We start from the raw sequence: 22,500 nt of genomic DNA, 5'->3' as shown, positions 1-22,500 counted from the left end.
AGCGAGGTGTACACGTTTTCACGGTGTCTGTGTCTATGGTGTCTACTGAAGAAAGAGTAAATAAACAACAAAAGACATCTGTATGAAGCGTGGCCTTTATTTCGTCAGACCAGTGCAGCTATAGTGTACACCTATTGGCTGAGAACTGGTGGAGCTCCCGCCCCCTGACACCACATTGAGAGCTAACCACGTCGCATCTCTCTGCCAATGTCCGATGATATGAGTCGTCGCCGCCGCGGAGGGCGCGCGATCGGCCCGAGGTTATCTAGAGTTACCAAAGCGGCCGGGGTGGACCGAGGCCCGTCCCGGATGGGTTTTAGGTCTGATAAATGCACGCGACCCCCGAGAGCCTCCACACATATTAGATGGCTTTGGTTGGACACCGTTGCAATGCCATGCCTTCGACCGCGATCGCTCTCAAAGCGTAGAGCAGTTCTGCCTGCATGCGCGCGTCCATTAGAAGTAAATTCACATGGACTTTCTCAGAGTGCTGGAACTGCCTCCAGAAGCTCATAGCATGAGCAGTGATCGCCTAAAGCTGAGCAGTTCTGCTCATGCGCCATTAGAGTAAATTCACATGGACTTTCTCAGAGTGCTGGAACTGCCTCCAGAAGCTCATAGCATGAAGCAGTGATCGCTCTCAAAGCGTAGAGCAGTTCTGCCTGCATGCGTCCATTAGAAGTAAATTCACATGGACTTTCTCGTCCACTTACTCAGGGCTTCGTACAGGCATTTCTCCGCCATCTCAATAAATTGGAAGTACAGCTCCTCATCCATCAAAAGTCTCGATTGAAATATTTGGTCTCTGGTAGAAAAATTACCTCCCTTCAGGTCTGGAGTGTATGTGCAAGTGACAGATTTTGCGGTGCTGGATTGCGGGAATCGCAGCTTGAAGCAACAAACAAGAGCAGCATCATGAAAAATTATGTGGTCCGATAGCATGGCAAAGACTCCAAATTGTACCGGAGGGACATTGCAACATTAGTCCAAATAACCTTTAACATCGCTCGAGCTGTGTAGCTTGAGAACTGCCCTCACTCTCTCTCTCTGGCCTCGTTGGCTTTTGCCAGCCCCACTGTTTTGAACGACTTGGAGACTTTTGGCTTGAAAGAGGAGAACGACTTCTGTGGTTTGGAGAAGCCGAACGTGTGCGTTTTCAGTGGCGACAGAATCACCGTAGCCCTCTGCCGCATCCTTCGAGGGCTGGCCGCTATCTATTTATAATTGCTTGCATTATGTCATCGTGCCAGCCGTAGGTGAACTGTCAATCTGGTATGTGGACAGCATTGTCCTCGGTTTTTCTGTCTCGGCCTGGGCAGGCACAAACCCGCACCTCTCAACACTGCCCATCCTATGTCTCCAAAGTGATAATGATTATGATTGAGTAAGACCTCAGACATCCTTCAAACATATCCGTCCTACTACAACTCAGTTGTACACTGGCACATCGCAGATCCTGACCATTGAAACACTGATTTGTAAGATCATACATGTTTAATAGTATTGATGCAGGTCCGCTGAACCGGGCCTGCATCTAGCTGGCAGCTGCACTGACATGATTATTCATTAATTTGCTAACTCTCACACACTCCCTTTCGATTCCCTCGTTCTTAACTTTGATTTAGATGTTAAAGCTCCATAACCTCAGGCCTATTGCTTCCTTTCACAGAATCCCAAACCAGGATTGACAGATTGATAGCTCTTTCTCGATTCTGTGGGTGGTGGTGCATGGCCGTTCTTAGTTGGTGGAGCTAAATAGTTATAGTCTGCACTACGAGTCCCCACAGTTTGGTTCAGTGCTCCCGCTCACACTTCTGATCACATACAGCAATGAGCACTTATGTTATATTAGCCAGCAATAATATTGAGATGTTCCTGCTGCAATAAAGTCACATTCCTTGTTTGTATATATGTTTTGCAGTTATGTTTTTATAGTTAACATGCTGTTTTGTTTGATTTGATCAATAAAGTCACGTTCCTTGTTTGTATATATGTTTTGCAGTTATGTTTTTATAGTTTTGTTTCATTTGATCAATAAAGTCATGTTCCTTTTTTAGATTTGTTTTGCAGTTATGTTTTTATAGTTAACATGCTGTTTTGTTTGATTTGATCAATAAAGTCATGTTCCTTTTTTAGATTTGTTTTGCAGTTATGTTTTTATAGTTAACAAGGTGTATTTTTAGAGTGCTTTCACCAATGGGGTGACTTGGTGTGTTTTTGAAGATATATCATATTTTTATTAGTGTGTTTTATTAGTGTTATTAATAATAAAAGTAGTTATTGTGTGTGTGTGATTTGGCTTTGTAATAAAACTTGTTTGCTGTGTTAAAATTTTGTCTGTCATTTTTTTCCTTTTATTATTGTCGGACCAGAGTTAGTTAGTTGGAGACCAGTGGTCAGTGCTATTTTAAAGAATGTTGGAGGCATGAGGTTGGACAAATCACTGTTTTTAATGAACTCTGGAACCTTCTTTGAGTTTCAAAGGACAAGTGCCAGATTAGATGTAACAGAGACTGAAGCTTTTATTCAAGTCAAGTCAAGTCAAGTGGTTTTTATTGTCGTTTCAACCATATACAGTTAGTACAGTACACAGCAAAACGAGACAACGTTCCTCCAGGACCATGGTGCTACATAAAAACAACAAAGGACCAACATAGGACCACATGAGACTACACAACGAAATAAAATACCTATATAAACTACCTATATATACCTATATAAAGTGCACGTGCAAACATGTGCAAAAAGTACAGGACAGTACAACAAATTACTGACAATGAACAGGACAATAGACAGTGCAGTGCCGACCAGTACTCAGTAGTGCAAAAAGATGACAGTTTCTAAAAATGTAAACATAACATACTATGAGATAATGTTCTATGCACATAGCAGTTATTGAGGTAGCAGACAGTTATAAAGTGACAGTAATTAAAGTGCAACTCAGGACACGTGTGTGTCAAACCAGTCTCTGAGTATTGAGAAGTCTGATGGCTTGGGGAAGAAGCTGTTACACAGTCTGGCCGTGAGGGCCCGAATGCTTCGGTACCTCTTGCCAGACGGGAGGAGGGTAAAGAGTTTGTGTGAGGGGTGTGTGGGGTCGTCCACAATGCTGGTTGCTTTGTGGATACAGTGTTTTTTGAAAATGATTATGATTATTAATGCCAAAGTAACAACACTTGATCATTTAATCAGATTGGCAGGACCAAATTTTGGACAAGTGGATAAAGTGGCAGCTTAGTTAGATCCACTCGGGTGATTGCAAAGGTACTACAAAAGTTACAGACTTTTCTTGCAATAGAGGAAAAAAATATGCTTAGGGAATATTGTGTGGGAAAACTTATTCCTAATGATAAAGACTGTTTTCCAAAGTTACTGATATCACCTAATTTGGATGAATATGTGGGAATTTTATTGGAGTCAGAAAATTTAATGGATATGGATTTTGAAGAAACTAAGTTATATAAATCATTTGTAAAATATTTTAATAGTAAAACCACAATGGAGAGCTCTTTATAAGCCACCACTAACAAAAAAAATGGAGATTTACAGTGGAGAATTTTACATTGTATTATTGCTGTAAATGCTTTTATATCTGTATTGAACCCAGATGTTAAACAAGATTGCCCTTTTTGTTCTCAGAGAGAAACCGTCTTTCATGCTTTCATGGACTGTTGCAGACTTAAAACTTGCATTGAAAATTCTTCATTAAAACACTTAAACAAGGTTTAAGTATACACAGAGACGACAGAGGGAAAAGAGTTGAGCTTTTTTTTTTTAAATATTAAATAAATATTATATCATATTATATGAGTGTGATCACTAATTAAACAAAAACGTTGTGTAACTCTCTAATTAAATCTATTTTCACGAAAATGATTTTATATATCTGTCCTTTTACCTAGTTGACTGTTTTAAGCTTATTTTAGCCTTAAAATATTTATAAAACAATATATAGAAATATACATAAAGACATGACATCGAGGGTTGAGTCACTGTTTTATATCTTTTTGGAATAAATTAATGAAAAGAATGCAATTAAACAATGGATTAAGGGACATTTTATTTTTTATATAAAAAGGCAAGCAGACGAGAATCAAAAGTCCAGCCACTCCAGCTCCTCTACCTCCCCACGAAAACCCCTCTTCTTGATGCTGTGGTCGAGCGGATCTTTTCATCTTTAGCAATGTCCTTGGTGGCCTGAAAGAGCAGGACGTGCCTGTCTACTCCCTGAAGCTTCAGTATGCAGTGGCATGGCTGCACGTTGCACTTCTTCTTGGAGTGCGTAATCCATCTCCCTGTGGTTTCCAGAGACGGGTGGCACTCGCAGGGGAAGGTCTCCGCATCGATGCAGACTTCGTCAGGGCCATGTTTGAAAAAAACAGTTTGCCCAGCTCGTCCTGCGTCTCTGCCATCTCCCTGCCCTCAGCACTTGTGATCACCTTTCCGTGGAAATCACACAGGATGGAGCCCTTCCGAAGGCCTTGGTTGCAACAACGCCTGTGGTCAAAAAGAGGAGTCATTAATGTGCTGTTCATGATGTTATTATATTCTTTTTTTTTATGGATTTTACTGTGCTCATAAGACATTTGTACATACCTTTCTGCTCCCCAAAGTCCTTCACAGCCAGACCCGACCATTTCTGCCTGGTCACCCCCTTGATGATGGCGGGGTCACTCTCCGCCTGTGCTCTGCTGAGCGGCCTCCACTTCGCCATAATGTCCTCTGGGCGGGGATGATTGGCCGTCCACCCCTCTGCCTCTATGACTTTAGCCACCATCCTTGCAGTTGGGGCACATCTTGAGCATTTTGCTGTCAAAGAGAGGACATTTAAATAAAAATTCAGGTTCACACACGAGTTCTAAATGTTTCTGTTGGAGCAAATCTAATCATTGGCTAAGAAAGTATATACACTTACACAAAAGATGTTGCTCTCGCTTGCTGTACTGCAGAGCCCTCCACTTGTCATAAAAGACTCTGTCGGCGGGGAACCCAGCTTTTTCTCTCTGGGTCTTTCTGGGTGGTTGGCCAGTGATTCCTACAGGGAAGGCCTGTAGGAAAACATCAAAGTCCGGGGTTGGGCTGCCAACCTCTTCTTCCACCCGCCTTCTCTTCTCTGCCCGAGCGCCCTCTTCGCCAGAGTCGTCAGAAGAGGAGCTGCAACATTGAAAAGTTTTCAAGGTTACACACTAACGAACTGATGGATGAGCGTTGAGAGACAATATAATTATAACAGATTTATAACATATAACATAATTATATTTCAGATAATTACATACCGTGTCAGGGAGCTGAGCAGGTTGGAAGTGGCCACAACAGTGTCCAGGGTCTTCATCCTGTAGTGCTGGTTTGCCACTGCAGTCGAATGGGCCATGTAGTGGGCCACAGACGCCTTCTGCTCCTCTGAAAAGTTGGCAGCCACATTTGTCTCCACGGTCCTACGTATCTGCTGGCTCGTGATGCTGGGCAGTTTGTAGCTGCAATGGGGCAGAAATATCAGATGAAACTCCCAAACTTGAACTATCTAATTTTCTAGAGGCTGATCCGTTTAATAAATGCTACTTTTTGGTCTTATGGACCGCTGTCAATACTTACTGTATGTGCAGACGAGAGAGGTCGTTGGTTGCGCTCCTGATTTTCGTGCCTGACGACGAAACAAACAACCTGTTTGCATTATCTACATCCGGCCGGATGGAGTCAGGGCGGATCCATGTGTAGTATGCATCCAGCATCTGCAGAGACAAAAAGTAAATAAATACATCTGTTAATATCAGTGCTGGTGTTACTGTATTTCATGGTAAGGCAATTTAGCCTGTACAAAGTGTACTTACTGCTGCCTCCTCCATTGTGAGGGCAAACACGGCGATCTGCATTGTCGCAGTCTTGTGTTCGCTTACAGCCACGCACACCTTTCCCCCAGAATCCTTTCTGGCCTCCCACTCTGCTGTCTGAAAAAAAATAAAAAAATAAAACACAGTGAATAAGTGACATAAACGTCCTCTTCGCAGACTACCTAATATAATCTGTTTAGGCTTATGCCCCCATGAAAACTGAGGTCTTAACACTTACTGTTACTCCCTCCACCGCTCCTGGTCTCTGGAAGTGACCGAGGATCAGGATTGCTTCACAGAAGTACCGGAACATCGTCTTTTCCTCTGAAGCCACGTGGTCACCTTCCAGCAGCCTCCCATAAACGGACAGCATGTCTTTTTTGGCCTTCCGGAGGACTGCCTGGCACTCCTGAAGGCTCTTCTCACCCTCTTGGAACCGTTCATACCTAGAATGACATACAAGACCACAATGTGGCGGAGAATTACACACATGTCTGTAGCACGAAGTCATTAAAGAAAAACAAATGGAAAGCAGATTAGCAACTGACCTTGTTTTACAGGTGACCTTGCTGTGTGACTTGGCCACTGGCTTTCTGATGGAAGCGAGGAGGTCGAGGTAGGCTTGGCACTTCCTGTAGAAGTCCGGATCTGCTGCAGCCAAGTTCAGGTGGGTCTTCAAATACTGAACAAACCGGATCATGTTCTTTATGTAGTTCAAAATGGTGGCTGGGACCATGTCAGCGCGCCGGAGTTGGGTGAGGTAGTCTTTGGTCTCAGTGGACTTTAGCAGGAAGTCCAAGCTGACTTCTTCCCCACTTGGCTGGATGTACCTCAGCATCCTGGAGACGTTGTCTACCTGTGATGAAAGAAAAAGAGAAGTGTGAGATGATGCAGTGAGAAGAAAAGCCACACACCAGCCAGCCACACACAGACACCCCTAATAAAGCTGTGTTTTATCTGAGTTCACTTCTTTTATGGAACTTAATAGCTGCTCTACATGTGCTGTGCTACTATATATTAAAACATTTCCCGGTTAGAAAGAGCAATACGGAACAGACTAAAAAGAAACGCAAATGGGATGTATCTTACCTCCTGCTGGCAGTTTGGGACCTGCAGGGTGTTGATCAGGTAGCGCTTAAAATCTGTCAGCATGGCCTCTTCTGCAGGGAACTTTGAGTAAAGCCCCATTTGCGTCATCTTGACCCTGACAGTTGTGCTGTACTCTGATTGATCTCTGAAAAAAACACAGACAGAAGAAAATGAGCTCAAAGCAACCTTACAGTTTGTTCACAGTTTTTGCACTGATGTGAGTGAGGTTTAGAACTTACTTTTGCCATGTACGGTCGCTTGGATCGGTGGTGCTGGCTTCGGAGCTGCTATCCTCCGCCACCGAGACACCACCAGCCGCTTCAGAGCTGCCACCAGCCGCTTCAGAGCTGCCACCGCGGCTAGCTTCAGAGCTGACACCGGCTGCTCTAGAAGGTTCACTGGCCGTGCTGGTGGATGCCTCTTCTGACTCCAGGTCTGCCTGGTTAGGAGCATTAGCCACAAAAAGTGTCTTTGGCGCAGCTCTTCCAGAAGAGCCAGCCTGGATGGTCTGTGTGGGTAACGTTTCACCATCTCATTGTAGTCCCAGTTCCTAGCTTCCCGTGTCCACACCTTGGCAGACTCCTTGGCCCTCTTCAGCTCCTCCAGCCGTTCTTCGGGTGTGTTCCTCTTCATACACACTCTGCTCAGATGCGTCGTCAGCACCTCCTGTGGTCTTTTACACAGCAAGCAGTGAATGATGCGACGGTCGGATCTTACAAATGTGAAAATGAATGAAGACAGTGAATTAAAACAGAGGCCTAATGTGACCCTTGACCAGCGAAACTTCAAAAGAGATAAAAACTTCAAAAGAGATTAAAAAACTCCATTTCAATGGAGCTCAACAGTAAATACACAAAAACCCAAGTATTACCTCTTCTCAGCTTGTCCTTCCATTTCAACAGTAGAAGATTATAGAAGATTCAAGAAGATTCTCAGCAACTCAGCAGCTCAGCAGAAATCGTTGAAGCAGAGTGAATTCACAACAGAATCCATCACAGATATACTTGAGTCTGTTTCAAACCAGCCAATCAGATCGCAGTATTAAACAAGCCGCCAATCAAGGTGTCAATGGGCCATTACCTGGGCATGCTGAAACTTTATCTTCTTATTTCTCAGAAATCTCAGAAGTTCTAAATTAGTTAGAAATGAGTAAATGTGACCAAATATTTGTAAACTGAACATAAAGAGCTTCATTTTGATAGGAAACACATTAAAAAAACCTTGAGATTTGAAAAGAAAAAGAGCAGCATTCCAGAAGAGGAAGATAATGGGAGCAACCACTGGCCTGTAATATAATTATATTTATGTAATATAATATAATGATGTATTTCTGATCAAGTAAATGCGGGCTTGATGGTAAAAGAGTCTTCTTTTAAGGTAAAAATAATAAATCCTGCATGTTTACATGCTCAACAGGCCTGCATTATTTTTGTCTGCATTCAATGGCCTCTGCGGTCAATACAGGACTCTGCATAGGTGATGATGGGCCATTATGAGATAGTTGACTTTATCAATAGGGGTTATGAGCCATCACATTTACTGCCTGAGCTAGTGAAAAGAAACTGGTTTGTTCTAATGGTTTTACAATGGGCCATCATATTTACTGACAGGGCTAGTTAAAAGAAACTGGTTTGTTCTAAGGGCTTTAGAATTGGCCTTTGTGTTCTAATGGATGTCATGCGTGACTCAGCAATCTCACACTTTGCAAGTTAAAAATTATTTCGTCTGAGACAACACAACCCATGGCCTGGGTGCCTCAACTTTGGCTTTCTGTACTTTGCCCTGTAATTTGAACTCCCTGAACGAGAGAGAGAAAATGTATTGGGCACACGTTAAACTACACATTCTGAGCTTTAAATAGATGTGCAAAACATGGCTGTTGGATAAAAACTGATGGAAAGACAATCATTTTAATAGGAGATTCCAAGTTGAATTCTGGTCACCCGCTCCCAAAAGTTCACCACGCCATCAAATCCCAGCAAGCCCACTTGTCCCTCTAAGAAGTTGGACACCGACCACACGGGGCAGTATAACTGATCCAAATGGAACCCCTTATTCCGACTGACTATTTCTTTCATTTTAGCAGTCATTGCCATGACTGCTAAACCATAAATAAATCAAATAAAAACTTTAGGACATTATATATATATATTATAATATATATTGCCATGACTGCTAAACCATAAATAAATCAAATAAAAACTTTAGGACATTATATATATATATATTATATATATTGCCATGACTGCTAAACCATAAATAAATCAAATAAAAACTTTAGGACATTATATATATATATTATAATATATATTGCCATGACTGCTAAACCATAAATAAATCAAATAAAAACTTTAGGACATTATATATATATATATTATAATATATATTGCCATGACTGCTAAACCATAAATAAATCAAATAAAAACCTTTAGGATCATTATATATATATATATATATATATATATATATTGCCATGACTGCTAAACCATAAATAAATCAAATAAAAACTTTAGGACATTATATATATATATTATAATATATATTGCCATGACTGCTAAACCATAAATAAATCAAATAAAAACTTTAGGACATTATATATATATATATATATATGTATTGGTACTTGCCATAAACGCTTTCGTCAACTTGCTTCATCTGTTGTTCACATCGCTGTGTTCATCAGGCAGACGGAAACAGAGTGTCCAGTGACAGTGGGGTAAACACTTCCTGTGGAAGTGGGAGTTTGGTAAGTAGAAATCATATTGATAGAAAATGCTTTTTCATTTGGCCAAATCTTAATATTTATTAACTTGATTAATAACAATTTAAAACTAATAACAAGAGGCAGGCAGGAGAGTAGTATGAAACTTACCGGCTGCAAGTGACCTAAACAACACATCTCTGAGCTGTTCTCTTTCCCTCTCTGATCAAGACACAGCATAACCATAAAGATTTTATTTTTAAGAAATGCTCACAACGACTTTGTCTCCTCAGAAGACAAGATGGGTTCACATTTCATTTATTTTTTTCATGTTTTTTCTTCTTCCCCAAGGCAACGACTTTTGTTATCAGTCGAACTGTGAGTACAGTTTAAACATTAAACAGTGCATCTGTTTTAGAAATTAAAAAGAACACATGGATCTGCATGCATCTCTAATACAGGTTTTTTTCGACATTCCAGTGGACAATTTATACGCAGAGCCGGCCGTTTTGAAATATATAAGGATGATGTGGTAGCTTGTTTGTTGCCTAGTAACCAAGTGATCACATCATCCTTTTTTTTTTTTGGAAGTTTTTCTTTTAATCCTTTCCACTTGTACATGAAAAGGCCAATAAAATAATTTTACAGCAGAAAGCCAAAGTTGAGGCACCCAGGCCTCAAATTTCAAGCGTTCTTTCTGCTTTTTGCACCAGTATTAAAAGGTTAGTATTGTAGTTCACAATGTCAATACTGATTATAATGTATTCTATGTAAAGCACTTTGAATTACTATAGTGTATGAAATGTGCCAGTTTCTTTTCACTAGCTCAGGCAGTAAATGTGATGGCTCATTTTAACCCCTATTGATAAAGTCAACTATCTCATAATGGCCCATCATCACCTATAATTATGTGTTTTGCATTAATATAAAGCCCGGTATGAGTACTTTACTAATATACCAATTACTTGGCTGTAAGATGGCGTGGTGAACTTTTGGGAGCAGGTGACCAGAATTCAACTTGGAATCTCCTATTAAAATGATTGTCTTTCCATCAGTTTTTATCCAACAGCCATGTTTTGCACATCTATTTAAAGCTCAGAATGTGTAGTTTAACGTGTGCCCAATACATTTTCTCTCTCTCGTTCAGGGAGTTCAAATTACAGGGCAAAGTGCAGAAAGCCAAAGTTGAGGCACCCAGGCTTGAGTGGTCCGAATGGGTTAGAAGCAAAATCTCTATAACTAACTCAAATTTCAAGCGTTCTTTCTGCTTTTTGTACCTATTAAAAGGTTAGTATTGTAGTTCACAATGTCAATACTGATTAGGCTCATTAAAAAACCTTGAGATTTGAAAAGAAAACCAATCAGGTTGGTTGTTGTTTCAAGTTGACCTGCAATGACCCTTTAGTTGTGGTTCAAACTAGCCAATCAACTCACCTCAGACCTTGCCCCTACCAGCCCCATTGTAAAGGGGTGTGAAGTCAGCCTGTGGATCAAAATGTTTCAACCAAATCTTTTTAGATTCACTTGAGCAACAATATTTGAGACTTTCTGTACTTACCCTAACCCTAATGGGTTGTGTTGTCTCAGACGAAATAATTTTTAACTTGCAAAGTGTGAGATTGCTGAGTCACGCATGACATCCATTAGAACACAAAGGCCAATTCTAAAGCCCTTAGAACAAACCAGTTTCTTTTAACTAGCCCTGTCAGTAAATATGATGGCCCATTGTAAAACCATTAGAACAAACCAGTTTCTTTTCACTAGCTCAGGCAGTAAATGTGATGGCTCATAACCCCTATTGATAAAGTCAACTATCTCATAATGGCCCATCATCACCTATGCAGAGTCCTGTATTGACCGCAGAGGCCATTGAATGCAGACAAAAATAATGCAGGCCTGTTGAGCATGTAAACATGCAGGATTTATTATTTTTACCTTAAAAGAAGACTCTTTTTACCATCAAGCCCGCATTTACTTGATCAGAAATACATCATTATATTATATTACATAAATATAATTATATTACAGGCCAGTGGTTGCTCCCATTATCTTCCTCTTCTGGAATGCTGCTCTTTTCTTTTCAAATCTCAAGGTTTTTTTAATGTGTTTCCTATCAAAATGAAGCTCTTTATGTTCAGTTTACAAATATTTGGTCACATTTACTCATTTCTAACTAATTTAGAACTTCTGAGATTTCTGAGAAATAAGAAGATAAAGTTTCAGCATGCCCAGGTAATGGCCCATTGACACCTTGATTGGCGGCTTGTTTAATACTGCGATCTGATTGGCTGGTTTGAAACAGACTCAAGTATATCTGTGATGGATTCTGTTGTGAATTCACTCTGCTTCAACGATTTCTGCTGAGCTGCTGAGTTGCTGAGAATCTTCTTGAATCTTCTATAATCTTCTACTGTTGAAATGGAAGGACAAGCTGAGAAGAGGTAATACTTGGGTTTTTGTGTATTTACTGTTGAGCTCCATTGAAATGGAGTTTTTAATCTCTTTTGAAGTTTTATCTCTTTTGAAGTTTCGCTGGTCAAGGGTCACATTAGGCCTCTGTTTTAATTCACTGTCTTCATTCATTTTCACATTTGTAAGATCCGACCGTCGCATCATTCACTGCTTGCTGTGTAAAAGACCACAGGAGGTGCTGACGACGCATCTGAGCAGAGTGTGTATGAAGAGGAACACACCAAGAACGGCTGGAGGAGCTGAAGAGGGCCAAGGAGTCTGCCAAGGTGTGGACACGGGAAGCTAGGAACTGGGACTACAATGAGATGGTGAAGCGTTACCCACACAGACCATCCAGGCTGGCTCTTCTGGAAGAGCTGCGCCAAAGACACTTTTTGTGGCTAATGCTCCTAACCAGGCAGACCTGGAGTCAGAAGAGGCATCCACCAGCACGGCCAGTGAACCTTCTAGAGCAGCCGGTGTCAGCTCTGAAGCAGCCGGTGGCAGCTCTGAAGCGGCTGGTGGCAGCTCTGAAGCGGCTGGTGGCAGCTCTGAAGCGGCTGGTGGTGTCTCGGTGGCGGAGGATAGCAGCTCGAAGCCAGCACCACCGATCCAAGCGACCGTACATGGCAAAAGTAAGTTCTAAACCTCACTCACATCAGTGCAAAAACTGTGAACAAACTGTAAGGTTGCTTTGAGCTCATTTTCTTCTGTCTGTGTTTTTTCAGAGCTCAATCAGAGTACAGCACAACTGTCAGGGTCAAGATGACGCAAATGGGGCTTTACTCAAAGTTCCCTGCAGAAGAGGCCATGCTGACAGATTTTAAGCGCTACCTGATCAACACCCTGCAGGTCCCAAACTGCCAGCAGGAGGTAAGATACATCCCATTTGCGTTTCTTTTTAGTCTGTTCCGTATTGCTCTTTCTAACCGGGAAATGTTTTAATATATAGTAGCACAGCACATGTAGAGCAGCTATTAAGTTCCATAAAAGAAGTGAACTCAGATAAAACACAGCTTTATTAGGGGTGTCTGTGTGTGGCTGGCTGGTGTGTGGCTTTTCTTCTCACTGCATCATCTCACACTTCTCTTTTCTTTCATCACAGGTAGACAACGTCTCCAGGATGCTGAGGTACATCCAGCCAAGTGGGGAAGAAGTCAGCTTGGACTTCCTGCTAAAGTCCACTGAGACCAAAGACTACCTCACCCAACTCCGGCGCTGACATGGTCCCAGCCACCATTTTGAACTACATAAAGAACATGATCCGGTTTGTTCAGTATTTGAAGACCCACCTGAACTTGGCTGCAGCAGATCCGGACTTCTACAGGAAGTGCCAAGCCTACCTCGACCTCCTCGCTTCCATCAGAAAGCCAGTGGCCAAGTCACACAGCAAGGTCACCTGTAAAACAAGGTCAGTTGCTAATCTGCTTTCCATTTGTTTTTCTTTAATGACTTCGTGCTACAGACATGTGTGTAATTCTCCGCCACATTGTGGTCTTGTATGTCATTCTAGGTATGAACGGTTCCAAGAGGGTGAGAAGAGCCTTCAGGAGTGCCAGGCAGTCCTCCGGAAGGCCAAAAAAGACATGCTGTCCGTTTATGGGAGGCTGCTGGAAGGTGACCACGTGGCTTCAGAGGAAAAGACGATGTTCGGTACTTCTGTGAAGCAATCCTGATCCTCGGTCACTTCCAGAGACCAGGAGCGGTGGAGGGAGTAACAGTAAGTGTTAAGACCTCAGTTTTCATGGGGGCATAAGCCTAAACAGATTATATTAGGTAGTCTCGCGAAGAGGACGTTTATGTCACTTATTCACTGTGTTTTATTTTTTTATTTTTTTCAGACAGCAGAGTGGGAGGCCAGAAAGGATTCTGGGGAAAGGTGTGCGTGGCTGTAGCTGAACACAAGACTGCGACAATGCAGATCGCCGTGTTTGCCCTCACAATGGAGGAGGCAGCAGTAAGTACACTTTGTACAGGCTAAATTGCCTTACCATGAAATACAGTAACACCAGCACTGATATTAACAGATGTATTTATTTACTTTTTGTCTCTGCAGATGCTGGATGCATACTACACATGGATCCGCCCTGACTCCATCCGGCCGGATGTAGATAATGCAAACAGGTTGTTTGTTTCAGGTCGTCAGGCACGAAAATCAGGAGCGCAACCAACGACCTCTCGTCTGCACATACAGTAAGTATTGACAGCGGTCCATAAGACCAAAAAGTAGCATTTATTAAACGGATCAGCCTCTAGAAAATTAGATAGTTCAAGTTTGGGAGTTTCATCTGATATTTCTGCCCCATTGCAGCTACAAACTGCCCAGCATCACGAGCCAGCAGATACGTAGGACCGTGGAGACAAATGTGGCTGCCAACTTTTCAGAGGAGCAGAAGGCGTCTGTGGCCCACTACATGGCCCATTCGACTGCAGTGGCAAACCAGCACTACAGGATGAAGACCCTGGACACTGTTGTGGCCACTTCCAACCTGCTCAGCTCCCTGACACGGTATGTAATTATCTGAAATATAATTATGTTATATGTTATAAATCTGTTATAATTATATTGTCTCTCAACGCTCATCCATCAGTTCGTTAGTGTGTAACCTTGAAAACTTTTCAATGTTGCAGCTCCTCTTCTGACGACTCTGGCGAAGAGGGCGCCGGGCAGAGAAGAGAAGGCGGGTGGAAGAAGAGGTTGGCAGCCCAACCCCGGACTTTGATGTTTTCCTACAGGCCTTCCCTGTAGGAATCACTGGCCAACCACCCAGAAAGACCCAGAGAGAAAAAGCTGGGTTCCCCACCGACAGAGTCTTTTATGACAAGTGGAGGGCTCTGCAGTACAGCAAGCGAGAGCAACATCTTTTGTGTAAGTGTATATACTTTCTTAGCCAATGATTAGATTTGCTCCAACAGAAACATTTAGAACTCGTGTGTGAACCTGAATTTTTATTTAAATGTCCTCTCTTTGACAGCAAAATGCTCAAGATGTGCCCCAACTGCAAGGATGGTGGCTAAAGTCATAGAGGCAGAGGGGTGGACGGCCAATCATCCCCGCCCAGAGGACATTATGGCTGAAGTGGAGGCCGCTCAGCAGAGCACAGGCGAGAGTGACCCCGCCATCATCAAGGGGGTGACCAGGCAGAAATGGTCGGGTCTGGCTGTGAAGGACTTTGGGGAGCAGAAAGGTATGTACAAATGTCTTATGAGCACAGTAAAATCCATAAAAAAAAAGAATATAATAACATCATGAACAGCACATTAATGACTCCTCTTTTTGACCACAGGCGTTGTTGCAACCAAGGCCTTCGGAAGGGCTCCATCCTGTGTGATTTCCACGGAAAGGTGATCACAAGTGCTGAGGGCAGGGAGATGGCAGAGACGCAGGACGAGCTGGGCAAACTGTTTTTTTCAAACATGGCCCTGACGAAGTCTGCATCGATGCGGAGACCTTCCCCTGCGAGTGCCACCCGTCTCTGGAAACCACAGGGAGATGGATTACGCACTCCAAGAAGAAGTGCAACGTGCAGCCATGCCACTGCATACTGAAGCTTCAGGGAGTAGACAGGCACGTCCTGCTCTTTCAGGCCACCAAGGACATTGCTAAAGATGAAAAGATCCGCTCGACCACAGCATCAAGAAGAGGGGTTTTCGTGGGGAGGTAGAGGAGCTGGAGTGGCTGGACTTTTGATTCTCGTCTGCTTGCCTTTTTATATAAAAAATAAAATGTCCCTTAATCCATTGTTTAATTGCATTCTTTTCATTAATTTATTCCAAAAAAGATATAAAACAGTGACTCAACCCTCGATGTCATGCTTTCTGGATTACCATGAAGGCAAACAAGTCATACAAGCTTGTTTTAAATATTTCTTTATGTATATTTCTATATATTGTTTTATAAATATTTTAAGTTTCACGATACCATAGCGCCGCGGGACTTTGATTGGCCCCGGATAGCCGGGACAAATATCAAGAACAACTGTAAAATTATTTTATTGGCCTTTTCATGTACAAGTGGAAAGGATTAAAAGAAAAAACTTCCAAAAAAAAAAAAAGGATGATGTGATCACTTGGTTACTAGGCAACAAACAAGCTACCACATCATCCTTATATATTTCAAAACGGCCGGCTCTGCGTATAAATTGTCCACTGGAATGTCGAAAAAAACCTGTATTAGAGATGCATGCAGATCCATGTGTTCTTTTTAATTTCTAAAACAGATGCACTGTTTAATGTTTAAACTGTACTCACAGTTCGACTGATAACAAAAGTCGTTGCCTTGGGGAAGAAGAAAAAACATGAAAAAAATAAATGAAATGTGAATTATTAGTTTTAAATTGTTATTAATCAAGTTAATAAATATTAAGATTTGGCCAAATGAAGTGTTTACCCCACTGTCACTGGACACTCTGTTTCCCATCTTGTCTTCTGAGGAGACAAAGTCGTTGTGAGCATTTCTTAAAAATAAAATCTTTATGGTTATGCTGTGTCTTGATCAGAGAGGGAAAGAGAACAGCTCAGAGATGTGTTGTTTAGGTCACTTGCAGCCGGTAAGTTTCATACTACTCTCCTGCCTGCCTCTTGTCTGCCTGATGAACACAGCGATTACCCAAATATGTAACAACTTTTAACTAACTGGATGCACTTTTCCAGTTTTTTCCTCAACAGTGTTCAGGGAATTCCTGTGGTGTCTACATGCTGATGGTAAGAATGTTTAATTTGTCAAAGCTGTTAGATCATGGAGTGGTGGTGGTGTAGTGGTCTAAGCACATAACTGGTAAGCTGGTAACCAGAAGGTAATCAGAAGGAATTAGGAATCAGCTGGTTTGAGCCCCACAGTCACCACCATTGTGTCCTTGAGCAAGGCACTTAACTCCAGGTTGCTCTGGGGGATTGTCCCTGTAATTAGGGCTCTGTAAGTCGCTTTGGATAAAAGCGTCTACCAAATGCATAAATGTAAATAATAAAATCAAAGTCTTACATTGTTATTTGTATTTCACAGTATGCTCTCAGCACCTGTACATCATGTCCATTAACATTCACAGAGGTAAGCTGGATTTTCACACAAGTATGCCATCAAACTACTGGTATATGTCCAATTTTTATTTGTATTTTTGTTTTTGTGTTTTTAGGAGGAGGTGCCATTGATTCAGCCAGTGGTGGTGCATTCAGCTGATGGAGAGGTTTTGCCTAGAAGGGTATGACAGACTCTACAGATAATATTTCAGTATCTTGGCTGTATTAAGTCACTGTTGGCAAAGTGATACTAGAAAGTTGTTTTACAAATAGAGTGCATATACATTACATATTTTCCAAAGTTATGGACAGAGATTTGCATACTGGAGCCTGTCTTTAGGGTGTCAAAATCCACCACCACAAAACTGTTGCCCAGCAGAAGAGTTGTGGCTGAAGAGGACATTGATAAGGTAAATGATTTTAGTGGTCATATATCAAGCAGTTGCATGCATGCTTGCTCGATATATAGTTTAATTAGTTTACGTGCCATTTATATTTATATATATATCTATATCATTTATTTCACCAGGTGCAACAGCCGGCCATTGTAAAAGACCTTCATGCAGCTTGGCACTGGGTTCACAATCACAGAGACTTATTCCATGGGGATGTGAGAGAGCCTGCATTTCTGCAAATGAACAGGGATGAACAACAAAATGCCCTCAGGAAGGTCCTGGGGGTGAATTCTCCAATACAAAGGATGAATTTTTGTTTATATTTCAGTGTCAAGAGGACATGGAAACATTTTTGTCATACTGTGTTGATGAACAAGGCCTGAAGGTCAATGCCATGTTCCAGTGAGTGAGTGAGTGAGTGAGTGAGTGAGGGATGGAAGCTATTAATTAATGTATTAAATAAATCGACTACATTCTCACAAAAAGGGTGGCTTAAACTTCATTGATTTCAGCTCACTAAATAACACAATTAAAAAAACTGGCTAAATCGATTCCTTAACCCCACCTCTATTTGGAATATTTCACCAACAAGTTCTTTTGGCACTAAACTTTTCTCCTCATCTGTGTTACATATGGAACAATAGGACTATTTAAGAATAAATCTTTGTTCTATAATTACTGGTTCAGTAATGGAATATTTCATGTAAGACAGCTCTTTAATAATGAAGGTTTGCTTTTTAGGTATACTGAATTTATTTCAGAATATAACAGTTATGGACTCTCTCTTATGGGTTCAAACAAACTAACATCTTCCCAAAGTTGCAAAGAATAAATGCATGACCAAAACAAACGAAGAGAGGTTTCAGTGTCATTCTGACAAAAAGAGCAATTAGTGTCAAAATCAGATGTAAAATGTTTAAGAAATTTTTGACAGGGTAAATATTATGAATTAATTAAAAATATATTTGTTTTTACTTTGTGAGGAAAAAGCTTTTTGCATAGACCATATATTTTTCCAATTTAAATTATCAAAGAGTCCATTCCAATATGAGATTATAGGAGGGGCAGAGACAATGTTCTCAAGGAATAGAGCTCTTATTTTATGATTCAGTGAAACATATCTCACCAATAGGTGTGGTTACCCTCTCCTGAATCTTTTTAATTAATTCATAATATTTACCCTGTCAAAAATTTCTTAAAGAAACATTTTAGATCTGATTTTGACACTAATTGCTCTTTTGTCAGAATGACACTGAAACTCTCTTCGCTTGTTTTGATCATGCATTTATTCTTGCAACTTTGGGAAGATGTTAGTTTGTTTATCTAAAAATCTAAGTTTTTCAAAGAATCCTAAAACTGTTATTTTTGAATTTGTTGGCCTGAGATCCAAATACCTGCTTTATAATAAATGTAATTATTTTTACTATGTAGATTTTATATTCATAAATGTAAATATTTTTAATTGTAAACCTATTTTTTTGGCATTCTTACAAGAGATAATACTTCACTTAAAAAAAGCAATCAGAACATTTACAATTTGAACGGCCTACAAACATTTTAATTTAATTAATGTGTAATTTTCTTTTAATTTAAGTAATTCCCACTTTCTTTTCTTTTTCTTGTTTATTATTTTAGTTACTTTTTAGTTTTGTTTCTGTTTTGAGTTTGGTAAAGTAGTTTCCTTAACTATTCTTATATTGCTGTTATTCTTTATATTTATATTTATTGTTGTGTATTAACTTTGTTGTACCACACTGTGAACTGAATGTTCACATTAAGCAATACAATATATATATATTTCCATATATTTTATAAATTTAATTTGTGCCACATATTAACCTTGAAATAAATTTTACAAAAAAGTGTATTTAAAAATATATATATATATTATTAACAAGAAAAAAACATACAAAACACTCGTAGGGGAGAAATAAGAAATATGCATCAATAGGAACAATACAATTATTGTCTTTATATCACTAGTTATACATAACAATTTTCTCAAATAACTACTGTCTACAATTGCCGTAAATTGTTTCGACATACTTCAGACAGGAAGTAGACGCATTTTCGCACATGCGCAGTACCAATCGTGTTTCCGGTACGGATCGAGTAGTGACTGTCACTACTCGATCCGTACCGGAAACACGATTGGTACTGCGCATGTGCGAAATGCGTCTACTTCCTGTCTGAAGTATGTCGAAACTAATGTAGTGACAGTCATCTCGCGTGACCCCTAGTCTCGGGTGCCCACGTGACTATCTTAAACAAGACGATCTAAGCCCGCAGTTCTTGTAAGTGTGTTTATTTATTTTTTACTTTGTTATTTATTTCTAGACTTGTGCTGTTTGTTTTGAACTGTCGAGTCGCTTAAACGAATTCAAAAGTAGTACTGTTACATAGAGACGAGTTTGGTGAAAAGTCCTGTAAGCTAGCTAGCCCCGCGGAAACCGTGAACAACATATTACTAGAGAATTATTTATTGCTAAATGTAGCATAATTTATTTGCGGTGTACTGAAGTCGCGTTTGTTCTTGGTTTCCGCGGGGCATTAAAAGTCATTAAATGGATTTTGCGAAAATGAAAGCCTTAAATAGCATTAAAAACCGTTAATGCACACATTTGCTGGATGTTGTTAGAATTAAATGTATTAAATAATGTTAGCCAGCAATACTATTGAGAAGTCTTGTTCCTTGTTTTTTTTTTTTATATATGTTTTGCGGTTATGTTTTTTATAAAGTGTATCGTTTGCTGCAATAACAATGAACAAAAGGGAATCACAAACATCAGAAGGTGGCCATCAATCTAGGTATGAGCAGTAACTTCCAGACTCATTTGATTGAAATATTTGTGATGTTATTGCTGAGCAACCTCCACTTCAAAACAATGAAGGTGTTTCTCTTTGCAGTCATCTCATGCGTGTGGAGGGCAGTCGGAGAGACCCCTACATGTCCCCACAGTTTGGTTCAGTGGGAACAACAATTCAGACCAAAAGTAGTTGCATGGGGAGAATGAGACAAGCCTGTCCATGGAGACAAGCATGACCATGGAGACAATATACTGGTTCGAGAGAAAGACTTGTAATTGTTTGCCAGAGTAAACAAGGATGACAGGTGTTACACGAGCGCTGGGGTATGTAAATTCAAATAGGCGGATCTCGGGGTGTTATTGCAACAAAAAAAAAAATCATTTTAACAGCGTCTTCCAGGACGGTTCTAACAATGTATTAATGCACCAATTGGTCCACAGATTTAAGGGTGATGTGGTCAGCAAACCGGAGCGGAGTTCACAATGTCAATACTGATTATAATGTATTCTATGTAAAGCATTTTGAATTACTATAGTGTATGAAATGTGCTAGAAATAAACGTACCTTGCCTTTCGATTAACCTTGCCTGCTTGTCCTTTTGGAAACAAACATGGAATTTCCCCAATACTAACCTTTTAATACGGTGCAAAAAGCAGAAAGAACGCTTGAAATTTGAGGCCTGGGTGCCTCAACTTTGGCTTTCTGTACTTTGCCCTGTAATTTGAACTCCCTGAACGAGAGAGAGAAAATGTATTGGGCACACGTTAAACTACACATTCTGAGCTTTAAATAGATGTGCAAAACATGGCTGTTGGATAAAAACTGATGGAAAGACAATCATTTTAATAGGAGATTCCAAGTTGAATTCTGGTCACCCGCTCCCAAAAGTTCACCACGCCATCAAATCCATCAAATCCCAGCAAGCCCACTTGTCCCTCTAAGAAGTTGGACACCGACCGCACGGGGCCGTATAACTGATCCAAATGGAACCCCTTATTCCGACTGACTATTTCTTTCATTTTAGCAGTCATTGCCATGACTGCTAAACCATAAATAAATCAAATAAAAACTTTAGGACATTATATATATATATTATAATATATATTGCCATGACTGCTAAACCATAAATAAATCAAATAAAAACTTTAGGACATTATATATATATATATATATATATATATATTGCCATGACTGCTAAACCATAAATAAATCAAATAAAAACTTTAGGACATTATATATATATATATAATATATATTGCCATGACTGCTAAACCATAAATATATCAAATAAAAACTTTAGGACATTATATATATATATTATGATATATATTGCCATGACTGCTAAACCATAAATAAATCAAATAAAAACTTTAGGACATTATATATATATATTATAATATATATTGCCATGACTGCTAAACCATAAATAAATCAAATAAAAACTTTAGGACATTATATATATATATATTATATATATTGCCATGACTGCTAAACCATAAATAAATCAAATAAAAACTTTAGGACATTATATATATATATATATAATATATATTGCCATGACTGCTAAACCATAAATAAATCAAATAAAAACTTTAGGACATTATATATATATATTATAATATATATTGCCATGACTGCTAAACCATAAATAAATCAAATAAAAACTTTAGGACATTATATATATATATATATATATATATATATATATATATATATATTGCCATGACTGCTAAACCATAAATAAATCAAATAAAAACTTTAGGACATTATATATATATATATAATATATATTGCCATGACTGCTAAACCATAAATAAATCAAATAAAAACTTTAGGACATTATATATATATATATATATATATATATATATATATGCCATGACTGCTAAACCATAAATAAATCAAATAAAAACTTTAGGACATTATATATATATATTATAATATATATTGCCATGACTGCTAAACCATAAATAAATCAAATAAAAACTTTAGGACATTATATATATATATATTATAATATATATTGCCATGACTGCTAAACCATAAATAAATCAAATAAAAACTTTAGGACATTATATATATATATTATAATATATATTGCCATGACTGCTAAACCATAAATAAATCAAATAAAAACTTTAGGACATTATATATATATATATATATATGTATTGGTACTTGCCATAAACGCTTTAGATCAACTTGCTTCATC

General features: G+C 39.6%; 2 protein-coding genes across 17 annotated transcripts in view; one reads left to right on the top strand and one right to left on the bottom strand.

Annotated features, from left to right (window-relative positions):
• LOC127620061 (uncharacterized) overlaps window positions 1-22,500 on the top strand; it is a 328,707-nt gene that overhangs the window by 207,742 nt on the left and 98,465 nt on the right. For 10 of the 15 annotated variants that reach the window (XR_007967653.1, XR_007967654.1, XR_007967655.1 and 7 more), the window contains exons 1-2: window positions 9,433-9,557; window positions 22,485-22,500. The exon at window positions 22,485-22,500 is cut by the window's right edge and continues 226 nt beyond it. The exons of 1 other annotated variant lie outside the window; for it this stretch is intronic. The gene's annotated coding sequence lies outside the window, so the exon portion shown is untranslated. Of the gene's footprint in view, window positions 1-9,432; window positions 9,558-19,671; window positions 19,775-20,219; window positions 20,289-20,387; window positions 20,612-22,484 lie in introns of those variants that run through there. 4 more of the 15 variants (XR_007967660.1, XR_007967658.1, XR_007967659.1 and 1 more) reach the window with 4 other exon arrangements.
• Window positions 5,129-7,249, bottom strand: LOC127620062 (uncharacterized). 2 transcript variants are annotated; one of them, XM_052093155.1, is made up of 6 exons: window positions 6,918-7,249; window positions 6,377-6,684; window positions 6,067-6,274; window positions 5,829-5,945; window positions 5,593-5,729; window positions 5,129-5,474 (listed from the first exon to the last, which is right to left on the bottom strand). In XM_052093155.1, the coding sequence occupies exons 1-6, from the start codon at window positions 7,023-7,025 to the stop codon at window positions 5,261-5,263; spliced, it is 1,092 nt and encodes a 363-aa protein (XP_051949115.1). In that variant the 5' UTR covers window positions 7,026-7,249; the 3' UTR covers window positions 5,129-5,260. The 2 variants fall into 2 exon arrangements, with proteins under 2 accessions (XP_051949115.1, XP_051949114.1); XM_052093154.1 differs by having other exon boundaries at window positions 6,067-6,684.

Source organism: Xyrauchen texanus, chromosome 26 (genome assembly GCF_025860055.1).
Source record: "Xyrauchen texanus isolate HMW12.3.18 chromosome 26, RBS_HiC_50CHRs, whole genome shotgun sequence".
NCBI classification, from domain to species: domain Eukaryota; kingdom Metazoa; phylum Chordata; class Actinopteri; order Cypriniformes; family Catostomidae; genus Xyrauchen; species Xyrauchen texanus.
This window is presented reverse-complemented; position numbering and strand designations above follow the sequence as displayed.

Coding starts and splice junctions, on each gene's coding strand:
- LOC127620062 (XM_052093154.1), bottom strand. CDS start 7,025: ATGACGCAAATGGGGCTTTACTCAAAGTTCCCTGCAGAAGAGGCCATG. Junction 6,685..6,917: donor TCCCAAACTGCCAGCAGGAG/GTAAGATACATC, acceptor CTTTCATCACAG/GTAGACAACGTCTCCAGGAT. Junction 5,475..5,592: donor CTCTCTCGTCTGCACATACA/GTAAGTATTGAC, acceptor GCCCCATTGCAG/CTACAAACTGCCCAGCATCA.